At 40.9% G+C, this 27,213-nt stretch overlaps 1 protein-coding gene across 2 annotated transcripts in view; it reads left to right on the top strand.

Moving 5' to 3' along the window:
• The window catches only part of LOC146385827 (protein kinase C beta type-like), a 38,998-nt gene extending 12,723 nt beyond the window's left edge, over nucleotides 1–26,275 (top strand). The window contains exons 3-17 of one of the 2 annotated variants that reach the window (XM_084931801.1): nucleotides 7,817–7,899; nucleotides 9,026–9,137; nucleotides 12,269–12,397; nucleotides 12,765–12,921; nucleotides 13,237–13,371; nucleotides 13,514–13,610; nucleotides 13,726–13,869; nucleotides 13,982–14,155; nucleotides 14,351–14,442; nucleotides 16,150–16,212; nucleotides 16,314–16,452; nucleotides 16,544–16,624; nucleotides 16,730–16,837; nucleotides 17,305–17,445; nucleotides 24,702–26,275. In XM_084931801.1, the coding sequence (XP_084787927.1) occupies nucleotides 7,817–7,899; nucleotides 9,026–9,137; nucleotides 12,269–12,397; nucleotides 12,765–12,921; nucleotides 13,237–13,371; nucleotides 13,514–13,610; nucleotides 13,726–13,869; nucleotides 13,982–14,155; nucleotides 14,351–14,442; nucleotides 16,150–16,212; nucleotides 16,314–16,452; nucleotides 16,544–16,624; nucleotides 16,730–16,837; nucleotides 17,305–17,445; nucleotides 24,702–24,854 (1,808 nt within the window). In that variant the 3' untranslated portion in view covers nucleotides 24,855–26,275. Of the gene's footprint in view, nucleotides 1–7,816; nucleotides 7,900–9,025; nucleotides 9,138–12,268; nucleotides 12,398–12,764; nucleotides 12,922–13,236; nucleotides 13,372–13,513; nucleotides 13,611–13,725; nucleotides 13,870–13,981; nucleotides 14,156–14,350; nucleotides 14,443–16,149; nucleotides 16,213–16,313; nucleotides 16,453–16,543; nucleotides 16,625–16,729; nucleotides 16,838–17,304; nucleotides 17,446–17,878; nucleotides 21,022–24,701 lie in introns of those variants that run through there. The other variant, XM_084931803.1, reaches the window with a different exon arrangement.
• The last annotated feature ends 938 nt before the right edge of the window (nucleotides 26,276–27,213 follow it).

The following is a 27,213-nucleotide window of genomic DNA, read 5'->3' as shown; positions in this document are numbered from 1 at the left end:
TCTCCTGCAGTTCCTGCGATGTCTGAGATGACCTTAGTGCTGCGGCTGTAAAACAAGACACTGCTCGACCTGATTAAACCAAGAAGTTTTTGGACCAGAGTGTCTCTGTGCAGGGTCGCTCTCAGTTTCTTAGAACCCAGTGGACCTGTGACTTTGATGACTGCTACTATCTGCTAGAAAAGAACAACACATGCAAATCATACTGGCATTTTGACCTTTACTGCAAGGTCACCTATGTAGACAGGACAGATGGTGCGAGAGTCGGGGGTACAATGTGATGTATAACACTGAACTGAAACAGAAAGATGGCATGTGATGTAATCATCCATCCTCCCATGCTCTTAGCTGCTTATCCATTTCAGGGCGATGGGGAGGAGTGTAGCCTATCCCAGCTGATGGTGATCAAGAGGCTGGATTAGGACTGGGCGATAGATCGAGTTTTTAAATATATCGATATATTTTTATATGAGATATGAGATGTGACAATATCGTTTATATCGATATAGTCCACGTTAGGGCTGGGCTATATCATACCGTTCACGGTAATACCGGTATAATGTTGGGCAACGATAAGAAAATGAAATATCGCGATAGAATATGGGTAAAACACGCATGTGCAGTGCCTTTTGTTTTGGAAAAAAGCAGAAAAAGCATGGCGAAGAATGAGAAGGGCGAAAGCGGATCGTTAAATGAAACTGATGAACCAGAATTGGTTTGTAAAAATGCTGCAACTTCAGTGGTGTGGAACTGGTTTAGCTTTCGTCCGTCAGATACACAACAAAGCACTATTTTTGGTAGCGCATGCTAGCGGGCCGTCGTTATTACCGTTTTTTTGGAAAATACGGCACACTTAAAATCAATCCTTTGATTTTTCTGAAAATCGACAGTGACCCTTATAATCCCGTGTGCCTTATGTTTGAATTCTGGTTGTGTTTACTGACCACGATTTTATGTGGTACACGGCGCTCGAAAATCTGTCAAATGTTTTAGTACGACTTTGCTAAGCTACGAAGCCGCACCGTTTGATGGATTGTTGGAGCTTTACGGCTACCGAGGAGCCTCGCGGAGTGATACGTACTGTGCTTCAACATAATATTACCGTATTGTGTGTATAACCTCTTTTCAAGTTTTGTGGATATTATACATGGTTATGCTGAGGATATGTCGGCCAATTTCCGCTAGAAATGCCTTTTGTTGTTGTTCACTTGTTTAAGTGAAAATACATTGATTTTTTTTTTTTTTTTTGCACTAATAAAGTTGTGGAGTTGTAAAGTATTTTGTCTGGTGTCAATTATATCGTCAGTTAGATCATTATCGCAAATTTTCGCAAATTATATCGTGATAAATATTTTTTGTCATATCGCCCTGCTCTAGTCTACGTTACCTTATAACTATACTTGTGGAGCCGCAAGTTTGCCTCTTTCGTCCACTTTTGTCTCTACGCTGCGTTACTCTGCCTCGCCTCTCTCCTTCACTGAACACAACTCCCCCTCCCCCATCGCTTCACCTTAGGCAACGACAAGATAGACACGGCAGCTATCAAAGAGGAGCTGGTCGGTAAAAAGAAAACATTTGGAGATTACTATTTTAGTGCTGTCAGTGTGACTTTAATGCCATAACTGCATTAACGGGGCAAATCTCTGTTACCGCGGATCGCCCCGTGCGTGGGGCTGGACGGCGTCAATGCGTTAACGAGCTAACTGCGTTGATGCCTAAAATCCTTTCATTTTCCCAAAAATCGACAGTGTGCCTTATGTATGAATTCTGGTTGTGCTTACTGACCGCGAACCGATTTTATGTGGTACACAGCGCTCAGCGCTTTCAAAAAATGTTTTGGTACGACTTTGGTAAGCTACGGAGCTGCACTGCTTGATGGATTGTTGGAGCATTATGGCTACCAAGGAGCCTCGCGGAGTAATACGTACTCTGCCTCAACGTAATATTACCGTACTGTGTGTGTATAAGGATCATAAATGGCACCTGTTACGAAGCAGATTTCAAACTCCAGGCTGTCAGTCACGCAGTAGGACTTGGGAACAGAGCAACTGCGAAATCTGTCTTTTGTCTGTTAGTTTACATTTTGACTGCACAATTGTGAGCTTTTTGTTATGCACAAAAACAACATTGTTTTATTTTATTTATGGATCATTATTATTTAATAAATGCTGATAATTTATTTCTGAGTAATTTTTTCTTGTACTTCTACGCTGTATGTTAATAAAAGTGCCTGTGTGAGATTTGGGACACAGCTTTGACTAAGAACTCTTTTTGTTCTTACTTTATGGCTTTAAAAAATATCGAGATATATATCGTTTATCGCCATCCAGCTAAAGAATATCGAGATATGAATTTTGGGTCATATCGCCCAGTCCTAGGCTGGATACACCCTGGACAGGTCATCGGCGTCATCAGTCTCATACATGGATTAAACTCCATAAAAGTTGGTGCCTTAAACCCACAATAATGAAAATTGTGTGGTGCTAATGGAACAGGTGGAGCACAGTTAATCTCATTCACATACACCGGTGAATGATTTTATCCTACTCTAATCAATGAAGTATGTGTAGACGGATATTAGTGGAACAGGTGAAATGGTGTTAAGTCATGGCCCCACACACAAACAAAAAATCCAAATATTTCCAACTCCCAACCACAAATTAAGTAGATCATAACTTTATTTCTGGACGCAGCTTCAGCCAGAGTCTTTAGAGAGCCATCGAGGAGCACAGCATTATCTTTATGCTTCATTTTATTCATGCAAGTTAAGGCCTGAAGGATGATTATGAGTGTCCCCGTCTGTGCTTTGTGTACTGGTAATCATCCAAGATGGAGGAATTTCCCGGCGCTCCTCCTGTTGATGAGAAACTGGCAGTCCTTCGCAGGAATCTTTTTTGGATCGGCTCTGGTTCGCTGCCGATGCCGCCAGTCAGATAAAATTGGGCGGCGTGTGTAGACTCGACTCTAGGGCTCAGCCTGGTTGCTAAGCAACAGAGCAAAGACCCCTTCGCCAGGTCACTAAGCCTGTCTTTCAGTAGTGTGTACCTTTGTGTGTGTGTGCGTACAGATGTGTGTGAGTGACAGTGCAGATTTATGAACAAAAGGCTCTAAAGTGCAGCTGCATTCTTCGCTGTTTTCTGCCGCTCCAGTTCTCTGTTTCTGTCTTTCTGACATGCTGCAAACACACAAATGAATTTCCACCCCCTCACATTGCCTCAAACCCAGCTGTGCCCCCATCCCTTCCTGCCCACACGCACACATTTGTGCTCCTATCGTTGCGAGGACCCTCGTTGGCATAACACATTCCCCGACCCCTTTACTCTAACCCCAACTGTCACAGCCGAATGCCTAACCCCGGCTATCAAACCCCAGAGGTAAACCTAATTTTAACATGGACCCTGAAACGACCTCTAAACTGTCAAACAGCTGTTCGATCAGAGTGGGCTAGGTTTCCGAAAAAGTGTCCTCACTCCAGAGATCTAAAACTCAAATTGGTCCACACAGACGTACAGCCCCACATCTTCCGCTTCTTCACTCGTTTTTCTTTTTTTTTTTTGTCTATCCTGTCTCGCCGCCTTCTATTTTTTCCCCTCTCGTGGTCTCATTTGCATTGTGCAGGGCAACAGAAGGGCCGTCTTCATCCCATCCCTATTACTGTTGTGTCTGTGGTGTCTGTTTGATTTAAAATCGGACTGATGTGGCCCAGCCTCACTCCTGCTCTAATGAAACGGACGCACGGCCTTGAGCACTCTGTTGCTTAACTGCTAGAAACCTGTGGAAAGTGCCTCCAGTTGCCGCTGTGCCTCATTCAAATGTAATGAGAAGGTGAATAATTAAGATTAAAGCACAGCGTAATGTCACCCTGCATTTGTGTGTCTGTGTGTGTGTCTGTTTTAGGAACTGGCTCTTGTTGCAGTGAGGTAATATTTTCATATTCATGATCGTTAGAGCCATTGTCATGCCCGATTTCAGTTTTTAGATAACACTGTGAGCCATTTCAAAGTGGAAGTGGTGCAAGATTTTTTGTTTTTGTTTAAAATACCGTGCTGATGATGAGACTAAACTGTTCCACTCTCTCTGTCGGTTGTTTATTTCATCCGTGGAAAGTGATTGCTCTTTACTTGCGTCTGAGAATGAGACAAAAACGTGGATGTTTCTTTTTGTGAGCTTTAGTTTGGCTCTACTGAATTTTTTTTTCTTAAATCTTTTTTGAATCAGTGGTTGATTAAAAAAACCTACTGACCTGAGATTAATTAGATCTGTGCTGGCATTCAAAAACAGATTGAAAACCTTCTGGTCCACACAGGCCTACACCCAGTACCTGTGTGTGTGTGTGTGTGTGTGTGTGTGGTTTGCCACTTGACACCTGTTAATTGCTATTTCTGTCCTAGCACAACTTAAAAACCCAGAAACTATCAAGTAAATTAGATAAATGTAAGATAAGACTTCTCTTTTTTTTCTTTCTTCAAAGTGGACTTGAATTAGCGATCTGCTCCCCAAGCCTTGCTCCTCAGTTTTGGTTGATGGCGATTGGTTTGTGTTCATCATTACTATAAATAACAATGTAGAATCTGCTTTTATTTTTTTAGTCAAATTATCAGCACGTTTGTTGTGCTTTTAAACAAACACTGTGTTCTAAATTTGCACATAATGTTGAAAAAGAGGCAACATGCAGCTAGCTTACCCAGTGTTGGTTCATGGAGATGGAAATTTGTGAGACCCAGGGAGACTTACAGTGTCGGGTTTCTGTTAGGGATGCACCAATATAGTTTTTTTTTCCCCTGTTGCAATCCAGTACCTATACCTTAACTGTGGGTATCTGCCACAGTATATATAATTAACAAACTGCAATCTCCACTGTGAGGAAGAGACTGGGAATCTTTCTTTTATACATAAGGCAACATCAGGATTTATGTAAACAACTTTTCTTTGTAAATGAAAAAAATGTTAGAGATGAATGGATAAATATGAACACCCAGTTGTTGGTATTAGTGTGCAATTGAAGCATTCTAGTGTTACTCTTCATTTTATTTGGACTAGCTTATTTCAAGTCATAGCTGCGTTCAAATACAGATACAGAAGTTTTTCTTTCTCCTTTTTCCTCCTAAAACACGTCGTGTATGTAAAGTTGACGTATAAAATGAAATTGAATCGAGCGGAGGATGACATGTTATGTTAAAATAAGTATAATAAAAGCTTCCCAACAACAAGCGTTTAACCTAACCAGCGTCCTTCTAGCTTCTCTCTTTAGTAGTGTTTCTCTCCCTGAACATTTTGAGAGTGAGCGTCAAAAACAGAGAGAAATCTTAAGAATGACTTTGAGCACTAGTACACTAACAATAGCTACTGATGTGGCAACGTGCAATACCTCCCTCTGCTGTTAGCCTCCTCTGTTTCATTTGCACTGCTGCTAGCTTCTGCTGGCAAATGACGAAGTCAACAAAACAACATAGAGCTGAGCTGAATGGATATGAGCGTGTGTTGACTCGCTGTCACTCATATTTGTGACGATATTGTACCAACAGGGATACCAAATATAGAACACAAAAATTAACTTGAGAATAGTTTTTTTAATAAGCAAAAAACTAAATTCAAACTGAAAAAACAAAACGAAACAAATTTGAGCAGCTAGGTCAAGAGCGAATGTAGATATTCCCAGCACTGCAGAGTTGGTAAATTGGCAGACATTTTTCTCTAGAGTAGATACACTAATAGTTATTTTAAAAGATATTGATAGAGTTTTAAGTACTGACTGAACTTCTTTAACTGAATAAAAGTGAAAAAGCACAGGTGCTGAAACGAACTTAAAGTATAAAAATGAAAAGCAGCTCTTTCAGGGATATTTTTTTCTAGCTCGTCCTTTAACTTTAGCTTCTTTACTCTGGTTTTTTTTTTTGCCTCCTCAACTTGACTTCTTTTACATCAGCAATAAGCACATTGTGCTATTATTCCTTACCTTTAGGTTCAAATTGGCCTGCTTTAGGGAAGATGTGCAGTGGGATGAAACAACTTCCCACAAACACGTTATAAATGAAGGATCTTATTTTGAAAATCCAAGTAGTAGAAAGCAGAGATGTTTGTGTTAAAGTCAAAAGCGGTCAGAAAAGTAAATATTCAGATAAACTGCAGATACCTCAAAATTGCTCACTTCCACTTCCAAATCTACCCAACAAAAATTCCCATCCCACTCCAACCCCCAAGAGGAGCAAGAAGGTCGTCACAATGCTAGAATTTCAAACTCAATACCATTTTACGGATACAATAACACATGGAAAGAATGACAAAGGATAAATAAAGATAAAACAATATTGGTTGGATTAAATGTATTGACTTTCAGCCCTGTTTATTTCCTGTGCTTCTGGTAACTTGACACCATATTTCGTTGTTGATCAGATAGATTTATTAAGGTAGGCTGCCACCGTTTCTGTCTAGCTGCTGGTAGACTTTTTGTTGCTTCAGTCTGGTACTTTAAGAGAAATGTAACTCACTTTGGACACAAATAATTGTGTTATCCGTAACAAAATGATAGCAGACGGCTAATGCAGCTATTAATACTAGCAGTTAATATTAATAGCTGTTTAATACTTTAGCTTTCTTGACCTCACAGATCGGGATGTCTGAAGATGCTTCAACAGCAGTTCAGCTGCTAGTGAGGGGAGGGGCTGTGTGACGTTTGTGTGTCAGCTGGCTGAGGTGATGACAGTACTGTTGGTACCAATTCTGCTGCAAGTGAATATTTAATCTGATGGTAATTTCTATTATAAGTTAGTGCAGATTTTGTGGACAATCCTACTCCGTGCTTACACCAGCTTTAATTTTAAAATGCTTTCAGTGTTTTGAAATCTAAAGGTACCATCAGTCCCAGTTCTGGTGACATCCCTATCCATAACTTTATAACATAAACTGAAGGAGAGATTTGTTCTTGTAAACCGATGTTTAAAATTACATTTTTGTCTGTGTTCCTCGTCATTTGCTCCCAACTCAACCAGCTTCTGGATGTTAATTGATAGCTCTCTTTTTTTGGTCTATATAAGACTAATAGGGTGTTCAACTGAGCCACAGTCTTAAATAGTATAATGTTGGGGTGTTCATTTAAATAAGCATGCTGTACAGTAACAAAGTAGTTCTGCTTTTCCCGCCAACAAGATTCAGATGGTGAACTAAACGTCGTCGGGTTGGACTGTTTGTTTGACTATAAGTTTGTGATGGGTACTTTCTGATATTTTAATGACTGAGAAAATAACCAGCTTTGTTACAAAAAATCACATTTTGTTCTATGATTATTTTTAAATAAGACACAAATTATTTTATTGCGTTACCCGGCAATGAGTGAAGATCAGAAGATCTTAAGCACTTTTTGTCTTTCTAGTTTCCCTCTAACAGGATTTATTTCCTACTAGCTGCCATGTGCTATATAAGGATGCAAGTATGAACCGTTTATTTCAGTCGCTACACTGAATAATTTCAAGCAGCAAGCAGGAACAAGCAGTCAAATCACCAGCTATACTGCCTGCTGCCATTTGAAGCTTCTAACATGGGAAGTTTCCTGTGGCAGCTTTAATGTTACTGGGCGTGATTATTAGACTTCCCACCATGCTGTGGTTAAATTTAAAATCATCTAAACTGAAGCAAAGACTAAATATAGATGTTGGAAGCAAGAAAGAAATGCATGTGAACTGCTGAAATACGAGGAGCTTTTTTTGCAGTGACTAATGCCACATAATTGACATATTGATTTATCTCAGTATTGTTATTGTGTCGCCCTATTTGGCACCGCAAAGAAGCCCGAGCTGATTTTCACTTTTTTCCCTCTCCCCAGTGTGCTGTTTTGTGGTCCATAAGCGCTGTCATGAATTTGTCACCTTCTCCTGTCCGGGGGCCGACAAAGGACCTGCCTCTGATGTAAGTATAAAGAAAGTAAACACCCACACTTGTGCACGCATAAAACATCTACACAGCTTGATTATTCGATCCTTTACTCCTTATTTTTCGTCAGACCTGAAAGCAAAGGTCAGACACACACACCTCTGTTCGTGCACAGGTGTGTGTTTGTGCGTGCGTGCGTGCGTGCGTGCGTGCGTGCGTGCGTGCGTGTGTGTGTGTGTGTTCAATAAACAGCACAATAGCAAAACAAAACCCAATGCTGACCATGCTCATTTTATTAATAACCATTATTCAACAGCAGAACAGCTTCATGCATTAAAAAATATTTAACCTGAACACACACACACACACACACACACACACACACACACACACACACACACACACAGCCCTAACCTCCTAGCCTTACTCCTGCTGACATGTCAGCCACAAATCACATTCAGACACGTCAGTATAGGAGAATGTGCTGGCTGGCTGCATCAGGTTAATGACCCAATATCTCACTCTCTTTCACTCACTCACGCACGCACGCACGCACACACCATTTGTGGGTTTGAATTAATTTTAAATTCATGTCACTGATGTTTATTAATCTCAAACTCCGCTCTTTGTTTTTGTTATATCACCAGTGCTGTTGTTACCTATTTTTGTGCATCCTCCAAATTCACTCAGTTTTCCATCTCTATCTCTTGGTCTCTCATGCTCACATTAGTTTTTTTGTTTTTCTGTAAAATATTTAAACATTTAAAGGCTTTACTCTGGAGAAAATCAGTACTGTAAGTCATCTACTTATGGCTAATCCCTGCCATGGGGAGTGGAGATCATATGATTTTTTTTGCGCCGTGATATATCGCATGGTTTAAAATGATTCATCATCAGTCACTGACTGAAATGTTCTGCTGTCCATATACTTTATTTTTGCATCCATGTTGGTTTGCAAATTAAACACATTATGATTAAGAACCTGTTAGAGGAAATTGAGAACCCCTTTTCTTGTAATTTAGCTGAGTCCAGGCTTTAAATGCCGACTAACAGGACAACTGAGAACACCTAACCTTGCAGCTTTAAATGTTTTAACAACCCGAAACAGTCTGAGTTACTTGAATATAATTGTACTCAAGCATCTTCTGTCTCCTCTTTACAGGATCCTCGTAGTAAACACAAGTTTAGGGTCCACACTTACTCAAGCCCCACCTTCTGTGACCACTGTGGCTCCCTCCTGTACGGGCTGATACACCAGGGAATGAAATGTGACCGTAAGTACACGAATATCTGCCTGTGTTTCAGAAAGGAAGCCTTGTGCTTTAGAAGCTTGCATTTTACGCTCACCAGGTTTAAACCTTGCTAGTACTGAGATGGACCCCCATTTCCCTTTATAGGTGCCTTAATTCTTTGTGGCACAGGTGCTGGAAACATTTCTCAGAGATACTGGTCAATAATGACATGAGAGTATTGATGCTCATCTACCAAGCATCTGAATAACGCAGCAGAAATCAGGACTCATCCGACCAGGCAACATTTATTTTCTGATTTTCTCCTGTTTTATTTTGGTGAACCCGTGTTAGCTATAGCCGTGGTTTTCTGTACTTAACTGGTGTGGTCTTCTGCTGCTGCAGCCAATCTGCTTCAATGTGAGGCTCTTCTGCAGAGATGCTCTTCTGTATACCTTGAATGTAACAAGTGGGGATTTGAGTAACTGTTTCCTTCCTCTCAGCTCAAAGCAGTCTGGCCATTCTCTGAGTTCAACAAGGCATTTTCACCCAGACAACTTCTGCTTACTGGATATTTTTTCTCATTTTTTTTTGACTATGTGGGAAAATCCCAGCATATCAGCAGTTTCTAAAATACTCACACCAGTCAGTTTTGCACCAACAACCTTGCCTCATTGAGAAACATTTAAATTTTGTTTCTTCCTCATTCTTGGCTTGAACTTAAGCAGACTGTGTAGACCATGTCTGCATGCCTAAAAGCACTGAGTTGCTGCCATGTGATTGGGTGATTAGATACTTGTATGGAAGTAGACTACGTTTAGAAAATGAAATCTGGTTGTTTCTCACATTTACGAGATGGTGTAAAAAAAAAAAAAAAAAGAAAGAAAGAGGAAGACTTGAGGAATTGGCCACAAGTTTCAGGTTTTTAAGATTTCTTCACTTCTGTGGTAAAAAAATGGCAAATGGCAAATTCAGTGTGTTCAGTTTTCACAATGTAGACGAGCACGGGCAAAAAAACTAATCCTGTTGCAGCATAGAGTGCAGCACAGGATACTCGGGCAAAGATCAACATTTCTGTCACCTAGAAGCTTTTCATTTGACAGTAAAAGTTTATGCTGAAACTGACGTTTGTTAGATTATATCTGATCTGATATCAGATTTAGCCAAATCAGCCCATTTATCAGTTCTTTTCCTGTCCTGATCAGTTTTTCTACTACAGAAGCTTCACTCTGTCGTTAATGCTTTACAGCATTAATGACACACATATTGCTCCAGCTCCAGCTAAAGTAAAGTTGAAAGAACACTGACTGCAGTTTGCATGCATACTTCACAATAATCAAGCTGCTCATAATATTTTCCCCCCTCGATTTCTTTAGTTGTGTCACAAACCGTTTGTGTTGGCACGAAGAGGAAGTAGGTTACCTCTCTTCAATGCTATACTCAGGCCAGCATTATTTAGTGGGCAGATGTTTCCTCATTGTGCTTTGACTTTGCATCATGAAAATACTAGAGTACCTTATTTGACATAATTTACAAGCGGGTTTGGTTATTTATTAAACCATAGAAACACTCGAGTTGTTCATTAATTGTAAATGTATAATTATCATACAGAAGATGAGACTTATTTCTGTAAGTGTTGGCAGACAAGCACAAGTAGTCTTCAAGGTTTACAGTCTTTAATGGATTAATGGTTCTCATGGGTGTGTTTAGTGCCTGTTGGAGATAATACATTGAAATCCACGGTCACAGAAACATTATTGTTACTGGAAAAGAAAACCTACAGAGAGCAAGAGATTAACTTCTCACTCTCCACCTTCAGAACCTCAACACCACCCACTGATTCAACAGAGTGGAGCAAAATGTGGTACATCAGAAATGTCTGCCATCTAGTGGACGTACCGAGAAATGACCAAGGGTTATTAGACTTGTCTGTGTTCTTGCGTTGATCAAATTGTTTCCCACTTACTAGTCTGTAAAATAATGAGTTTTGCTTAAACTGTGTTCTACTCGCACTGTCCAGATTTAATGTTTAGCTGTGCCTTTTATTACTGAAGACAAATTTTTAAACTGTTCTGACCAACCTGTATATACAACACATGGCTTTAGTGTTGGTGCTCTTCGGCCCTCAGGCATTTTCTCTGGGCCAAGGTTCATTTAAAATGGACTGAGGCAAAGTGGAAACCTGTTGTGTGGTCAGACGAATCGAAGTCTGAAATTTATTTTGGAAAACATGGACGCCACATCCTGTAGACCATCCGGCTTGTCATCAGTGCTCAGTTCAAAAAGCCTGCATCTCTAATTGTATTGGAGTGCATTACTGTTTATGGAATTTGGCAACTTGCACAACTAGAAAGGCAACATCAGATGACATCTTCTACAGGTGAGGCCCTGCATATTTCACCAAGACAATGCTAAACCTCATATTACAGCTATTACAACATCATTGGCTCCATAGCAGAGGAGCCCAGGTGCTGAACTTGCCTCCCTGCAGTCCAGTTCACCAACTGAAAGGATTTGGAGCATCCTCAGATCTCAGATGTTTGCAGACTTGCTGTTGCTGCAGTGGTAGACATGCCCCTGTATTGAGAAGTGTTGCTCCTGTCAAATTCATGATGAGCCAGTATATTTTTCTTAAAATGGTACGTTTGATGTCTTTTCTGTGTTCTACTATGAATAAAGTATGGGTTTATGGATTTGATGGATTGATCTGTTTTTATTTACATAAGTCAGGGACTATAGGATGGCTTTGGGGGTGGGTGAGGTCACATCTCTGGTTGCTCTAACCTAACGAGTATGGGTGATATTTGGTCTGGTGTTCGGGATCTGAGAGTTCAATAGTTTTCATTACTTTAAGTACCCAGCATGTTTTTACTTATTATCTAACTGTCTCCAAATTTACCTCTTTGTTTTTTTGATTAATTTTTTAAGCCCCCCGTGTCTGTTAGGGTGCAGCCCTAAATCTCTTTTAATCTGGCAATAAGGCACTGAAAGCCTTCCGGTAATTACTTTGGGGGGGTTTAGGGCACAAACTGTCACATGTTAGACAGACTGTGATGATTGTGATTCATAACCAACCTGCACAATTTTCCTCTCTCTCTCTCTCTCTCTCTCTCTCTCTCTCTCTCTCTCTCTCTCTCTCTCTCTCTCTCTCTCTCTCTCTCTCTCTCTCTGTTTAGACTGTATGATGAACATCCACAAGCGATGTGTCGCCAACGTCCCGAGCCTGTGCGGGACGGATCACACGGAAAGGCGAGGACGCATCCACATCTCTGCGCAGATCACTGACGACACTCTCACCGTCACCAGTGAGTGCTCCCACACACACGAGTGCCTCTCAAAGCTCTCTGCCAGCCTAAGACTAAAACCGGAAAGTCCATTAGTTGATCAATGATCCAACGATTGACCCACATTGCCACTGGGACATGCAGCCACGTGCCAGCGCTCCCTTTCAGACGGCTGTGGATTGATTATGGAACAGAAACTAAACTGTTGTTAAGTGTTGTCTAATGTGGCCAGAGTTATTTAGGGCAGGCTGAAGCTTTAGACATGGTGGGTTGCGCTAACACTTTGGGAAAGGACAAATTGCGGACAGTCTAAAAGTGTGTTTTATCTTGGGATCTTCTTCTGGCACTTATTTGTATTTATGTCCTCAACCTCCCCCCCCCCCCACAGTCAAAGAGGCTAAGAACCTGGTGCCCATGGATCCCAATGGCCTGTCAGACCCCTACGTCAAGCTCAAGCTGATTCCCGATCCCAAGAGTGAGAGCAAGCAGAAGACAAAGACCATCAAATGCTCCCTCAACCCCACGTGGAACGAGACATTCACTTTGTGAGACACCTTTTTGTTGAACATAACTTGCCTTTTGATTAAAGTTACTCACTTGGCCTCGTTTTGAGTTGCATATGCGCAAAGCTAACTGGAGCTCGTGCAAGTGACCCAGTCCTCTCTCCTCCTCCTGTTTGTGCTCGTTGTTTTTCGAGCTATTCTCGGGTAGGAAAGGTATGAAAAACTGTGATTTGCTGCATTGTTTTTAAGTTTGTACAGAGAGAGATGAGAGGACTGTGATCTCAGGTTTTCATTTTTAGCTATATTAGGAACACGCTTTATCTCCCGTTTGACTGTCCTCCATTTTTTTCCTTTTAGCAACCTCAAAGAAACTGACAAGGACCGCCGTCTGTCAGTAGAGGTCTGGGACTGGGATTTGACCAGCAGGAATGACTTCATGGGATCACTGTCCTTTGGGATCTCAGAGCTACAGAAACAAGGGATAGATGGATGGTGAGAAAATTACACAGGTGTAACTAGAAATGGTACAGGCAGGACGTGCAGGGGTGTGAATGTTTAGGAGGCTTTGTTGTCATAGTCTGGTGATAATCCTGGATTTTGTCTGGCAATGCTCTGCTTTCATTCTGGGGTTTAGGTTTAAGCTGCTGTCCCAGGAGGAAGGAGAATACTTTAATGTTCCCGTCCAGCCAGATGGAGAGGACGGTAATGAGGAGCTACGGCAAAGGCTTGAGGTAAGACTCACAGAAATCGACGAGAATGACGACTGGTTTAATTTGTGCTCTTGCCTATTTCTTGTTCTCTAATAAACTACTTCTTCCCCCTTCTCCATTTTAATTCTCTCTCTAGAGAGCGAGAGTGGGTCCAGGGAAGCCCACTGACTCCTCTTCTTCCTCCTCGGTGTGCAAGTACGACAGCAACGGCAATCAGGACCGCGTCAAGCTCTCAGATTTCAACTTCATCATGGTTCTGGGCAAGGGCAGCTTCGGCAAGGTGGGGCACGCGTCAGTAGAAATGTCATGTTTCTGATGTAAACATGGCAGCCGGTGGGCAGAATTAAATCTCTTTAAAACTCACTGATTTCCTTTGGTTGACTCCCTCAAAGGTGATGCTGGCTGAGAGGAAAGGCACAGATGAGTTGTACGCCATCAAAATCCTGAAAAAAGACGTGGTGATCCAAGACGATGACGTGGAGTGCACCATGGTGGAGAAGAGAGTCCTCGCCCTGTCAGGAAAACCACCTTTCCTCACTCAGCTGCACTCATGCTTCCAAACCATGGTGAGACAGCTTGAAGCGAGACCAGCTTCTTTCTTATCTTTTATAATGTTATCAGAGTGCTTTCAATGGCTTGTTTGCTTTGGTCTGTTTACTGTGTAAATTTGAACTGTGTAATTATCAGCCTGTCGGTAAACTGTGATTCTGAATAATTTATTCCTCTCTTCTGGTCTCCTGCTTCTTCTTTATTGCTCCTAGGACCGATTGTATTTTGTAATGGAGTATATTAATGGAGGAGACCTTATGTACCATATCCAACAGGTCGGCAAGTTTAAGGAGCCTCATGCTGTGTGAGTGCATGCATGCGCGCGCACACACACACACACACACACACACACACACACACACACACACACACACACACACACACACACACACAGACAGTGAGTCTAGAAGAGAATCAAGCATTTCGATGCTCTTAAACAATCTCCCACTTAAGAAACTCAGTGGTGATTAACAAAACAGAATTTGGCATCCAGACATTGCCTTTCCTTAACTAATAAGTTTAGTTTCACATCAAAGTTGATGTGCCACCATTATTATCTTGTTTTTGCTTCTCCTCGTCTGTTCTTGCTTTCTTACTTATAAGTGATGCAACAATACTCCAGATCTCCAAATCGCACTTCAGGACTAAGATAACTTTGCATATTCACAATTCCAAATAATCCTTTTTTATACATTACTGGATCTCGGTGCAGCTCGTCAGTTAATTGCCTGGTTCTGCCGGAGGTTTCTTCCTGTTAAAAGGGAGTTTTTCCTTCCCACTGTCGCCAAAGTGCTTGCTCATAGGGGGTCATATGATTGTTGGGTTTTTCTCTGTATCTATGAAGCGCCTTGAGGCGACTTTTGTTGTGATTTGGCGCTATATAAATAAAATTGAATTGAATTGAATTAATTCACTGTCTCAAACGAGCAGTTTTGGCTCTCCTCTTCCTTCCATTAAGTCGGCCACGCTTTGATTGGCTCCATCTTGCAAACAGAAGGTTTGAACAGCTGTGTTCCTGTGATGACCTCATTAAACATATCTGTTCTCATTGACTCAGTGTTTAGTCTGAAAAAAGAGCTTTTGACTTACATTGAGTGAGATAAAAAATTGCCATTTTATCTTCATATATAGCTGGAGAAAAAAGAAATTTGACCCCCCTTGTTCACTTATAAAAGAAATGAACAGTCTTTATTTTTATGGTAGTTTCATTTTATTTCCCGTACTGCATGAAAGAGGAAAAAAAATGAAAAGTGTAATATGTGCCCAATAAACATAACAGCTCAGGGAATCTTAGGGACTAACTACCGCCGCTCCACTTGGCTCATTAACGTAAGCAACATGTGCACGTGGCTAATTAGCATGACATTACATAATGCAAGTTAACAGAGCTATTTCTCAGCCTGTATCTACACACATGGTGTTTACACAAGCACAATCAAAACATGCCCTTAATAGGAAATGTTTAAACAGATGGCGAGTTAAACTGTGTATTCCACCTCAAAGCTTTGCTAACATAGCTCCGGTGTAGCTACAGGGATGAAGCAGCACCTACCTTTTTCTGCCACTGTTGTCACATAATCCTTAACTGTCTGTATTTACATTCATGCACTCAGCAGCTGGTCTTCACATAATGCTGGCATCTTTGTTGAAGACTGTGCAAACTTAAGGTCAAGATAAACCTTTACCAGATGACAGGTTAACAGGTACTTCCTGTTTTAACACTTGCGCAGATCCGTGTATGAGGAGAGACGAGTTCCTTTGCAGTAAAAGCTCTGCAGCTCAGAAAGGTTATACATTACTTAAAGTGGCAGCCAAAACTGTTATAAAATTAACTTTTTATGCATTTTGTGCGTTATACTTACAAATGTTGATGTTTTTGTCATTCGTGGTGCTTAAAAAAATGAAAATGCATGAGGCACACTTTAACCTCTCTGAAGGGCTTCAATAGGAGAGATCAGAGCATCACCAAACGCACCTTACAGTTAAAGACGGATGTTTGCCTCTGTTTTAGGTTCTATGCTGCTGAGATTGCCATCGGCCTGTTCTTCCTTCACTCCAAGGGCATTGTGTATCGGTGAGATGGTTTTTGAATCAGCTCGGCTACTCGCGTGTAGTTTCCGGTCCCTTTTAGTTTACAGATGTGAGTAACATCTGTGCGTTTGGATGTTTTTGCAGGGATCTGAAGCTGGACAATGTGATGCTGGACTCTGAGGGCCATATAAAGATTGCAGATTTTGGAATGTGTAAAGAAAACATGCTTGATGGCGTTACCACAAAGACTTTTTGTGGGACGCCAGACTACATCGCTCCAGAGGTGTGTTTTACGGGTTAGCCACTGTCTAGTTGTCGATTGGTTTATTTTAATCTTTCAGACATTGATTGCAACCCTATTCTTTCTCTTGCAGATCATAGCCTATCAGCCTTATGGGAAGTCTGTGGACTGGTGGGCTTTTGGAGTCCTGCTTTATGAAATGCTTGCTGGACAGGTTTGTATTCATCTACTGCTTACCCTCTTAAATTATTATTGTTATTATTATTTTTTTTACCAAAACAACAACTAAAAAAAAGGGTCCGCATTTGTGCCTCTCTAGCCGCCTTTCGATGGTGAAGATGAAGATGAGCTTTTCCAGTCCATCATGGAGCATCACGTCTCATACCCTAAATCCATGTCCAAAGAAGCAGTTGCTATCTGCAAGGGGGTAAGAAAACATGCTTGTATGCGCATACATGCAGGGTAACTCCTAATGTGGCCCCTGAAACCTCTGCTTGTTTTTCACTCTGAGCACTGGAGGGTTCGTCATATTATAAAGGCTGCTGCGTGTTAGTGCGCACCCTCCAGCAGTGAGGCTGAACTGCCTCTTAACAGCTCGTGGCAGCAAACGATGATTGTACTTGTTTATTTGCCCTCCACACCTCCTCATCTGTGATATCTTTTTATTTGTTTACTAATGCGTTAAATAGTTACAGTACACATTAATAAAGATCACTGTTTTTCATCTCATTAATAATATTTTGCATGACATAATGACTCTGCATTGCTGTGTTTTAATTTAAAAATGCTGCCTTTATGTAATGCATACATGTTACAGATTGATTATGGGTCCGTTTTAAAAAGACTAAACGAATATGACTCATCTTGCATTGTATGTCTGTGTGTAATCTCTAGCTGATGACCAAACACCCGGCTAAGCGTCTGGGCTGCGGCCCAGAAGGTGAGAGAGACATCAAGGAGCACGCCTTCTTCCGCTACATAGACTGGGAAAAACTGGAGAATAAGGAAGTCCAGCCGCCTTTCAAACCGAAAGCTGTGAGTATATGACACGCTGACTCACTTCAGCTGTTCACTTTATCAGCCTTCACTAAATGCCTTAGAAATCTTTGCACAGTAGTGAAGAAAATGCCACAGTTTGCTCAAACCTTTAAGGTAAGTTATCAGGATTAGTTTGCTCATCTTTCAAACCCAACCATCACCTGCCGTTGGTCACTACACTCACCAATGCAGAGCTGATTTATTTATTTTTTGTGAGTGTAGTCACCAATGATGAAGGCAGATGTCACCTGGCTCACGTATGGACCAATGGAAATCCACAGTTTCGGCTGTGAATGATTTGATTGGTTGATGCCATATTTTAGTTGTATTTCTCTTTTTTCTCTTTGTTGTTTGTTGTCCTTTTTTTCCTGTCATCCTTCATCAAACTCACTGCATCCCCCCCATCTCTCTCCTCTCCTCTCCATGGCAGTGTGGGCGTGATGCGGAGAACTTTGACCGCTTTTTCACACGCCATCCCCCAGAGCTGACCCCCCCAGATCAGGACGTTATAGTCAACCTGGACCAGCAAGAATTCCAAGGCTTCTCATTTGTTAACCCTGAGTACTCCTACACAGATCACTGACCATGCCGCATATTACTGGTCTGCATTAGTATCTCTTGCACCACACATACTGTACAAAAAAATAAATAAATCACAATTTCATATTTCATATTGTATTTGGAAGGGTGAAAGAAATCACTCAACATTTTGGGAAATGTGTCTTTTCCTTTTAACTCATCACAATTTGATAGCTAATAATATCACTCTAGTGTTAATGTACGTGGCGTTGTAGCTAGGTAGGGATTAAGCCTCAGTCACACACTTCCCAACCCCCTGGCAACGTAAAATGTGTGTTCTCTGACTGGTTGGAGACTGGTTGCTGGCTGTTGCTAGGTAAAAAGTGTTGCACAGAGGTTGCTGCACCCAAAACCTGCATGCTATTTCTACGTGGAAGATGCCAAATATTTTCTATAGTTACTCTCCAAATTTTAGTGAAACTTAAAAAAAGACCGTTTGCTTTCAAAGTAAAAGTTGTGCTTTTTAAAATATTTTGGTTGCAGCAGTAAGACACAACTTTTACTTTAAAGGCGAACATTTTGCAAGTACTGTGAGTCTTTTCAGACAAATCTGCGTGTTCCATATAAGCTAACTGCATGGAGGTTTTCAGCCCACAGCCCTCTTTGTGACCAATTTCACCTAGCAACAGCCAGCAACCTCTTACCAGCTGGTCACAAAATACACGCTTTTCCTTAGCATCAGGTGGTTACCAGGGGTTGCTGACCAGCAGTTAGCATTAAGTTTGGAAGCACCTAGAAATAGCTAGCCTGGCTCTTTCTAATCTCAACAATAAGGTAACCAGAAGTAAAGCAGATTAACATGTCTCTGTGGTTTTACAGATATGCAACACAACAAAGCTGCGAGTTGTGGCTTAAACTCTTAAACAAAGCAGTACAACTGTCTCGCTTTATGGGGAAGCTAGCAAGCACACTAGCACAGATATCCTGGTTGGTAAAATAGTGTTACATGATATAAAACCTCCCTAAGTTGCTTAAAGGACATCAGTGGCATGTAAGGAAAGAGCCACATGACAGATGATGACACTGAAAGGTAGCATTTAGCTGTCCTTGAGCAAACTGGTTGGTTTACCTTCTGGCACTGCTGTAAAGTTTGATAGGTAGCACACAAACAGCGACCCATTAAAAGTATAACTCCTAAACAACTTGATTACCAACTTTTAAATATTACAAAGCAGGGTGGTATCTTTTTAGTAAATATGTTAATATTAAAAATAAATATTCCAGTCTGTCATACTTTTTGTGCAAATTAGCATGAATTTGCACAGTTAAACTGCTAGCGAGCACAAACGGTTAACAGTGCTAAACATTGAGTAACAATTTATATTTTGAAGATTGTTAGCTACAAACAGTAAAACATTAGTCTAGCTGCCAGTTTTTTTTATACACATTGCGCAAAGAAAAAAAAATGAAAGACTTGGTTAGCAGTTAGCCACTAGCTCATTAATCTAGCTCTGCTAACCCTCTCAGTTGAATAACCTTTGCCTTGCAGGTTGCTACATTTGCTTCAAAGATTAAAACATTAAATAAAGATTTTTGTGTAGTTAATGGTAGTTATTGTTGCCACATTAGTGAGGAGAACCAGGCTAGCTCGTCCCCCCCAGCTTCCATTTTTCACAGTAAACCAGGCTAACACCTCTGCATAAACATGGGTGATATTTATCGTCTCATCTGACTTTCAGAAAAAAATTGAATCGGATGTATTTCTTGTATTTCCTAAATAATGTTCACACATGAAATGCAGACAGGTGCTCCACTGAAATGCGACTAAAATAATCAAGTGTCAAGGTGCCAGTAGGCGGCTAATCTTGTTTGCAGCAGCGACACTGTTCTGAGTTTATTGTAGTTTAGCGCGTCACGTTACACTGCTGCTCTTGTAGCAGCTCTACTGGCTGTATTTTTATCTTTAGTACAGACATGTTGCTCGCTCCTAAATGCCACACGGCTGCTCACACCGGCAGGCTGATGTCGGAGTCAGACCTCAGGGCCGACTTTAGCCTGCTCCGTCTCTATGTTGCCCTCCTTTGTAATTGCATATTGACTATGACAACCTATCGGTGATATTGATGAGTGTACTATGATCACATGTTGGTAATTCATGCAGTGTAAGTGAAAATTGACCAATTGCTTTGCTATGATTGTTTGACTACTAATCATTTTTCCGAATGTTTACTTTTGTCTAAAATCTGCGTCAACTTAGTGATTTTTTTTTTTTTTTTTTAATTTCATTGTTTGTTTGGTTTTTTTTTTCTTTCTTTTTTTTAAAGCTCTTCTCATGATCAATTTCCGAAAACAATCTCCACAGTTACACTGTTTTTAATGACAGAGATCATATCTCTTTGCTTGTGCACAACCATCTTTGGAGAATTTCACATATGATGAAGGTGTTTAGAGTTTTATGAAGTTGGTAGTCTGTTAGCTTACAGAAACAGGATGTCCAAAAGTGCCAAAATAAAGTCCAGAATTCACAAGGCTGTGAAACAACTCAACAACTGTGATGAAGGCAGCCATTTTGTGCCATTTTGCAGTACATGTATAATTATATGCATTATAGTTTCTGTTCACAAGTAATACAATATCCCATAATTTTCATATATCAAAAGAACTGTCTGAGTTGTATTAAACTTTTGTAACTGTGTAACGATGCAGGGTAGTAACAGTGTGTCAAATGATGTTCTTTGAGCTCGTATCAAAAAGAAAAGAAAAAAAAAAGAGACAGGAAGGCGATATCAAAGGGTTTGTTTTACAAAAATGCTTCTTGAAAAACTATTCTTCCAGATGAAAAAGCACTTATTGTGATGATGGCAATGGTGAGGAATACATGTTGAAATAACAAGAGAGAGTGCAGAGAAAATTATATATATATATTGAGTTCTATATATCAGAGAGATACTGTATTTGGATACATTGTTTCTGGATGAGAGAGATGCTTCAGTGGATTGTGTAATTGTCCTGTATGACTGGAAACTGATAATATACTCACTGATGCCTACCAGACTACTTCTGCTGTGTCTGCTTTGTTAATGTTGTTGCACCCAAACACAGTGCATCAGATACCCCCATCCAAGCAGAGGGACCACAAATTCTCAGTGGTCTGTGAAAAGTCCCCTAACTCATCACATAAATTCAGACTTGGTTTGGGAAAAGTGTCATTTAACACACATACAGTGCAGAATAGCAACAGCTAATATCTGCTAGGCTGCCCTCATTCACAATAGTTATGAAAGCTTTAGCACAATTTTTAAAGATTTCCCAAAGACCAGAGACGGATGGATGTAGCTACAGTGATAATACGCACTAGTTAATGAAGCCCCCAGTTTAAAGCTTCTGCCACCAACAACAATAAAACACCTTTTTTTCTGACAAACGAGATAACTAAATAAAAGCTATGATCAAAATGCCCCTTTGACACTTTTGTTAGTGAATAAAAACGAGATGAAAATGTTCCGATCCAAACTGATTGGGCTGTGTAGAAAGGCAGGATGAGTTTGGAAGTGATCCAATCAGAAGTAATCTCCCATGCTTCTGGTTTCTCATGAAAACGTGAAAAGATTTTAATGCTTGAGATGAAGGAAAGAGCAAACATATGGAAACATTTCACAGTTGATGTTAAGGGAAATAAGACGCTTTGTAAACCATGTGGAGCAGCTCTCACCGGTAAAAACACATTTACACTTTATAATTTAGTCGAATGAATCAACTTTGGGTTTAGTCTGTGATAATCTTTTATTTAGTCGACAAAAACTAAAAGAATTTGGATGCCTAAATAATGATTGAAACTGCATTTTTGTAATAAAAAGACTATGCTCATGCTCATTGGCTAACGACTAATCAATCACAATGAACTGTGTACCAAGATTTTTAAAAATTATCATCTTTTTAATTCAGTATGACATGAAAGGAGTGACTGAGCAGATAAACTGGAGCAGGAAAATGTTTACTGAGGTAAAGTCGGGCGGCGCTTTGCCCTTAAATTTATAGAGGACCGGAAGTCATTTTTTAAAATTCCAGCTATCGCCCCCTGCTGGCTGTTAAAAAGAGCGCAGGTTTACGGCACAGTTTTAAGCTACGTCCTTGTTTTACGCTGTCTGTGGTCGAGACATAGCAGGACACTAGTGAGCCCTTTAAAAGGTCAGTGTAGGAAATTTCTGTATCTGTATTTCGTTTGCGTCACATCGCTGTTACTGTTGTCTGAGTTGAGGTTGGACTGCCGGGCAGTTGCACATTTTATATTTGTTGACGCATCAAATCATTTAAAATGACTCTGCTGTGATACTTGGTCAATAGTGAAATTACTACTCCTGTATTTGAATGGAGTCTTCTTACATCTGGATGCTCGACTATTTTGTGAAAACACCTGCACCAGCTTTATGAAGATTGAACCCACCGCACGGCCAAAATAATTCTAATGCTGTCATGTAGACGTATGAAAAATTTAATAAAAATGTATAAAACTTGAATGGTTTAACTGTGGCACCTACAAAATTTAATCAGTCACAGGTTTAAACTGATTTATTAGCATCTTTAAAGCTTGTGACACATAAACCATCAGTCTGATTTATAATTTGAAGAGCTTAGGGTTATCAAAAACATAAATCCAAATATACTGTGTGATTATTGTTACTCAGTCTCCTTACACCAAGTTTTAATCAATGAATCAATGAAACACTCTGAAGCCACAAACATACACTTGCTTCGTGCACTAATGGTGTACACGTGGACCAGTGGTAGAGATGGGGAAAGTCATTTCAGCTGGAAGCCCTGTGATGAAACGAGGAGGTAGGAAACTAAAACTCTGTGTGTGTGTGTGTGTGTGTGTGTGTGTGTGTGTGTGTGAGTGACTCGTGTGTCTTGGGCTCACTGCTTCACCTCCCTGTGTGAAATCCTTTCGGTTGTGGTTTGGTCCTCAGCAGGTCTCTTTTATCGATCCTCGTCTGCTCTGTACTGGAACATTTCCTCTGTCTCTCTCTGGCTCTGGAAGTTTGTCTTGGGTCTTTCTGCATCTGTGCTGTTGAAGTTGTCAGAAGTTGTTCTGGGTTCGTCCGCAGGGTGTGTTTTGTTTGGTATCCACTTGCTTTCTCAGTCTATTTGGAATCTGATCTGTCGTGCTCAGTCTAACAGTTTTGGTGGTGCCACCTTTTACTAGTGATCAGAGGTGTGGACTACACTGGACTCTGACATCAAAACCGCACACGCAGCCCACACGACTGATTCATAAAAAAATATCCAGATGCTCATATGGACACTGAAACAGATGATGACAGGAAACCTTAAAAGACCAGTAAGAAAAAGTGAGGATATCAGGATACCAAATCAGTTTGAGTGTTCATATGAATGTTAGATTATTGTTTTAACTTTAAGTCCTTTGACCTGAAATGACTTTATAATCACCTCAACCCAAAGACTAAAGCTGACCTGAACAATATAATCACATTATGACCATTTCACAGAGTTTCCCTATTAAGACAAACTCAAGGGGTCGAGAGTCTTCATTTGCCCTCAGCTCTACGAAGCGTTTTTGCAGACTTCAGATCATCAGTTTGGATTTAAAAGCTTTGCTCTTACATGCTGCTGACGTCAAACTTGAAAGCATGAAAAACTGAATCAGTTAAATCCCAAAAGGTTGATTCTGTTCATCTGGACGCAGCGTTTTCAGCAGGAGTCACTCATCCAGGTGACTTCTTCAGTCTCAGCTGACTGCAGGTTTCCCCAACCTTATAAACAGTACATTTGCACAATAACTGAAACCAGCCCAATAAATGAACAATGGGCTGTGAGGTCAGTTCCTTGATCATTAATGCACAAATTGTCATGACCATTGATCAAAGACCATGAGTACCATTTACAGAGAGTTGGGGAATGGTAAATGGCCTGTATTTGTATAGCGCTTTACTAGTCCCTAAGGACCCCAAAGCGCTCTACACATTCAGTCATCCACCCATTCACACACTGGTGATGGCAAGCCACCCTGGGGCCCACTGACAGAGGCGAGTGGAATGGCTGCAATCTCAGCATTTTAAGATGGCAAAAGATGTACCCTTAGCCCCCCCCCCCCTCGATTCAGAGATGGTCTTTCCCTTTCCGTGTAAATGGCTTTCTTGACTCTGCGCTCAAACCAGCATTCCTCCCTGTCCAGGATGTGTACATCCTCATCCAGATGAACAGAATCAATCTTTAGGATTTACTTACCTGGATGATTGAGCATCAATCAGTTAAAGTGTCATGACTGTGGACGTGTATAATCAGTCCATCATTGGTCATTTACACTGCAGAAAAAGAGTAGCAAGTGGAGCTGAGGCCTATAAACCTTAAGCCAAAAACACAAGACTGCAGCTCACTGAAGCAGGTTTTCAGGATATTTTAGTGTTTTATGGACTGATTTTGAATTCATCACATGATTTTGGACGTTGAATTTGACTTTCTAGACTTCAGGCACTAGACACTGACTTTGTCCCACCTCTGCAAATGATCAAACTGTGTCTTTGCTTGTGTCACAAGTATTTGCCTCCTCGCTTCATCTTTGTGCTTTTTCTAACATAGATGTTCTAATTCCTTGTTGTCAACCCTCTGTCTGAACCGCCTTTTTAAAAAAACCTCTTTTACAAATACGCTCTAACTTTATTCTCTTTCTTCCTTCTTTGTTTGTTTGGTTTTTTTTTTGTGCGTGTGTGTGTCAGAAAACACGCAGAGATGTCTGCAACTTCGACAAGGAGTTTACAAAGATGGTGGTGGAGCTGACGCCAACAGACAAGCTCTTCATCATGAACCTTGACCAGAACGAGTTTCAAGGCTTCTCCTACACCAACCCAGAATTCATCATACAAGTCTGATGACTTCCGGCTGGTTAGAGGCCGGACTTTACTCCAGCTTGTACAGCCCAGCCACATTTCATTAAAGACCCATCCAGCATCAGATCAGGACTCAGAGCCGCGCCGTCTTCAGTCTCGACCCACACCAGCATCTAAACTGGGCAAATCATAAACCGTCACATTAGCTCCACAAACACACAGACAGCAGTGTGAAACAAAGCCCGCTGGTGGCCAGTTTCCAGAAAACTCCAGGTGGTTAGCATTCCCAGTACCTCACAGTGAGCCGGTCAGTACGAAGAGCGGTGATCAAGAGTCACAGTGAATGTGCTAATAGTGTGTACGTGCTCTATTGATCACCAACAAGAGTGTCTGTTTACTTGATTTTCTTCTCTTCAGCCTGTGGAAGTTGCATCATGAGCCTACAATGATCAATATGTACATGCACGCTCGCTCACACACACGTGTGTCTGTGCAGGCTGCGGTTTGGATGAAGGTTGGTTTTGAATTCAAAAAGCTCTGATTTATAACCTCATGTCTAAGTTAGTCCTGAACTTAGTCTTAAGCACGTTTCGTCTTCCAAATTGATGCAAAAAGAAAAATTAAAAAAGGAAAAAAAAAAGACCCCCCACCCCAAATGCCTGTTTCGGCAGAGATATTTAAAAACGTCTTTCTCTAGCTTAATCTCTTTCTCTATGGCACTGTGTACGTATGCGGTGGGTTAGTGCTGTAGGCCTATACAGTCTTTGTGGTGCCGCTCCTCTATGCATGCCATGTTTGTTGGTCCAGTAGTTTAAAGACTTGCTTTCGACCTCTCGGACGACGGGGGGGGACCTCGTCAGGTGTCCAGAGTCAGTTCTGAAATATCCAAAATCAAAGTTTTAGTTCCCACTCTGAATGCTGTATCTCTTAATAGTGTTTTGAATATGCGTGGCTACACAGTTTGCTTTACAAAGCACGGAGCAAAGACTGTCTGGCTGTCTGTAAATGAGCGTATCGATGTAACGGTGCTGTATGACCTGTGTTTGTGTGTATGTGTGAATAGGAATGGGATGTAGAGCTAGAAGTGTTTTTCATGTTATCGTGCACTTCTCTACTATTCCTCCCCCCCCCCCGTTCTCTCTTCCCCCCTCCTCCTCCTCCTCCTTCCCTTAAATCTTCTTTTGATCTCCGTCCCCCCCTCCCCCCTGGTTAACGTTCATATCATTTTAAGGAAATGTGATAAGACGAGAAAGACAGAGGGAGGGCAAAAGATGGGGGAGTAAAGTGTTAACTATGCAAAAAGGCAGGAGGAGGAGGAAGTGGGCAACTTTTATTAAGCAACCAAGGGATTGTGTAAATGGACAGTGTACATGTGTTGCATGCGCTGTCTTTACCTGCGCGTGAGAGACACCTGCAGAAAGATGCATTAAAATGAATTATCATAAAACATTCCAGAAACTCTGGCTCTCTTGTGTTTTTCTCCTTTTTTTTTGCCTCTTTTAACTCCATTTTACACAAAAAATATCAAAGACAATCTTGTGATCGTGCTTCATTTCTTACCGAGATGCATATTATGTCTGCGATGGAGAGGAGGGATTGTTCTCGAAAGCGATACAGATTTTTAAATCTGTATTGTATTCTTGAAATTAAAGCAGCTATAATGAGCAGTTCTATAGTTGTAGTGATAATAAGTATCAAGTGGCTCTGTGAGAACATGAAATAAGTCGCTTGGACTGATGAATCTGCAGAGGATTACAGCCCGATTCTGCTTACAGCTCCTTGGAAACTATTATTAACGCTTATTAAATGTGCACATTTAACTTCTCAACAGAAACACTGTGTTCAAAGGCCTCCTGTGCAAGTTCACCAATGACATATATATATAATAATGTGCAGTTTAGTCGAGAAGCTGAAACGGTTATTGATCATAACAAAACATTTTACAGCGAGGAAGCTCGTTGGTTGGGGTTGATTGCTTTTGCTTCTTCACACACATGGCCACTCACTTTGCAAAGCCTTAAATAGTCACATCCTCATTTATTCTTTTAATCGCTTGTATGATATGCTTGTGGAGTGAATACTGATGACAATATTAATATTAAAGGACATGTAATGAGTAAACCTGGCCAAAGAAAAAGCCCCATGAGAGTTCTGTTCTACCTGATTATGCATTATTGGTTATACATACAGCATACATACAGTCATGGCACAAAGAAAGTATACTTTTTCATTTTCATTGGATCATTGTCCTGTTGCAGATTTTGATTTCAGTCGAGCTTTAGCTATCAGACAGATGGCCTCGCATTTGAGTCTAGAATACTTTAGTACGCAGAGGAGTTCACGGTTGATTCAATAACTAGAAAGGTGTCTGAGTCCTGATGCTGCAAATCCTCATTCCTCC

The sequence above is a fragment of the Perissodus microlepis genome, chromosome 6 (assembly GCF_051167445.1).
Source record: "Perissodus microlepis isolate ML-2025 ecotype Zambia chromosome 6, ASM5116744v1, whole genome shotgun sequence".
Taxonomy (NCBI): Eukaryota; Metazoa; Chordata; class Actinopteri; order Cichliformes; family Cichlidae; genus Perissodus; species Perissodus microlepis.
Note: the sequence above shows the minus strand (reverse complement) of the source record. Positions and strands in the feature narration are given on the sequence as shown.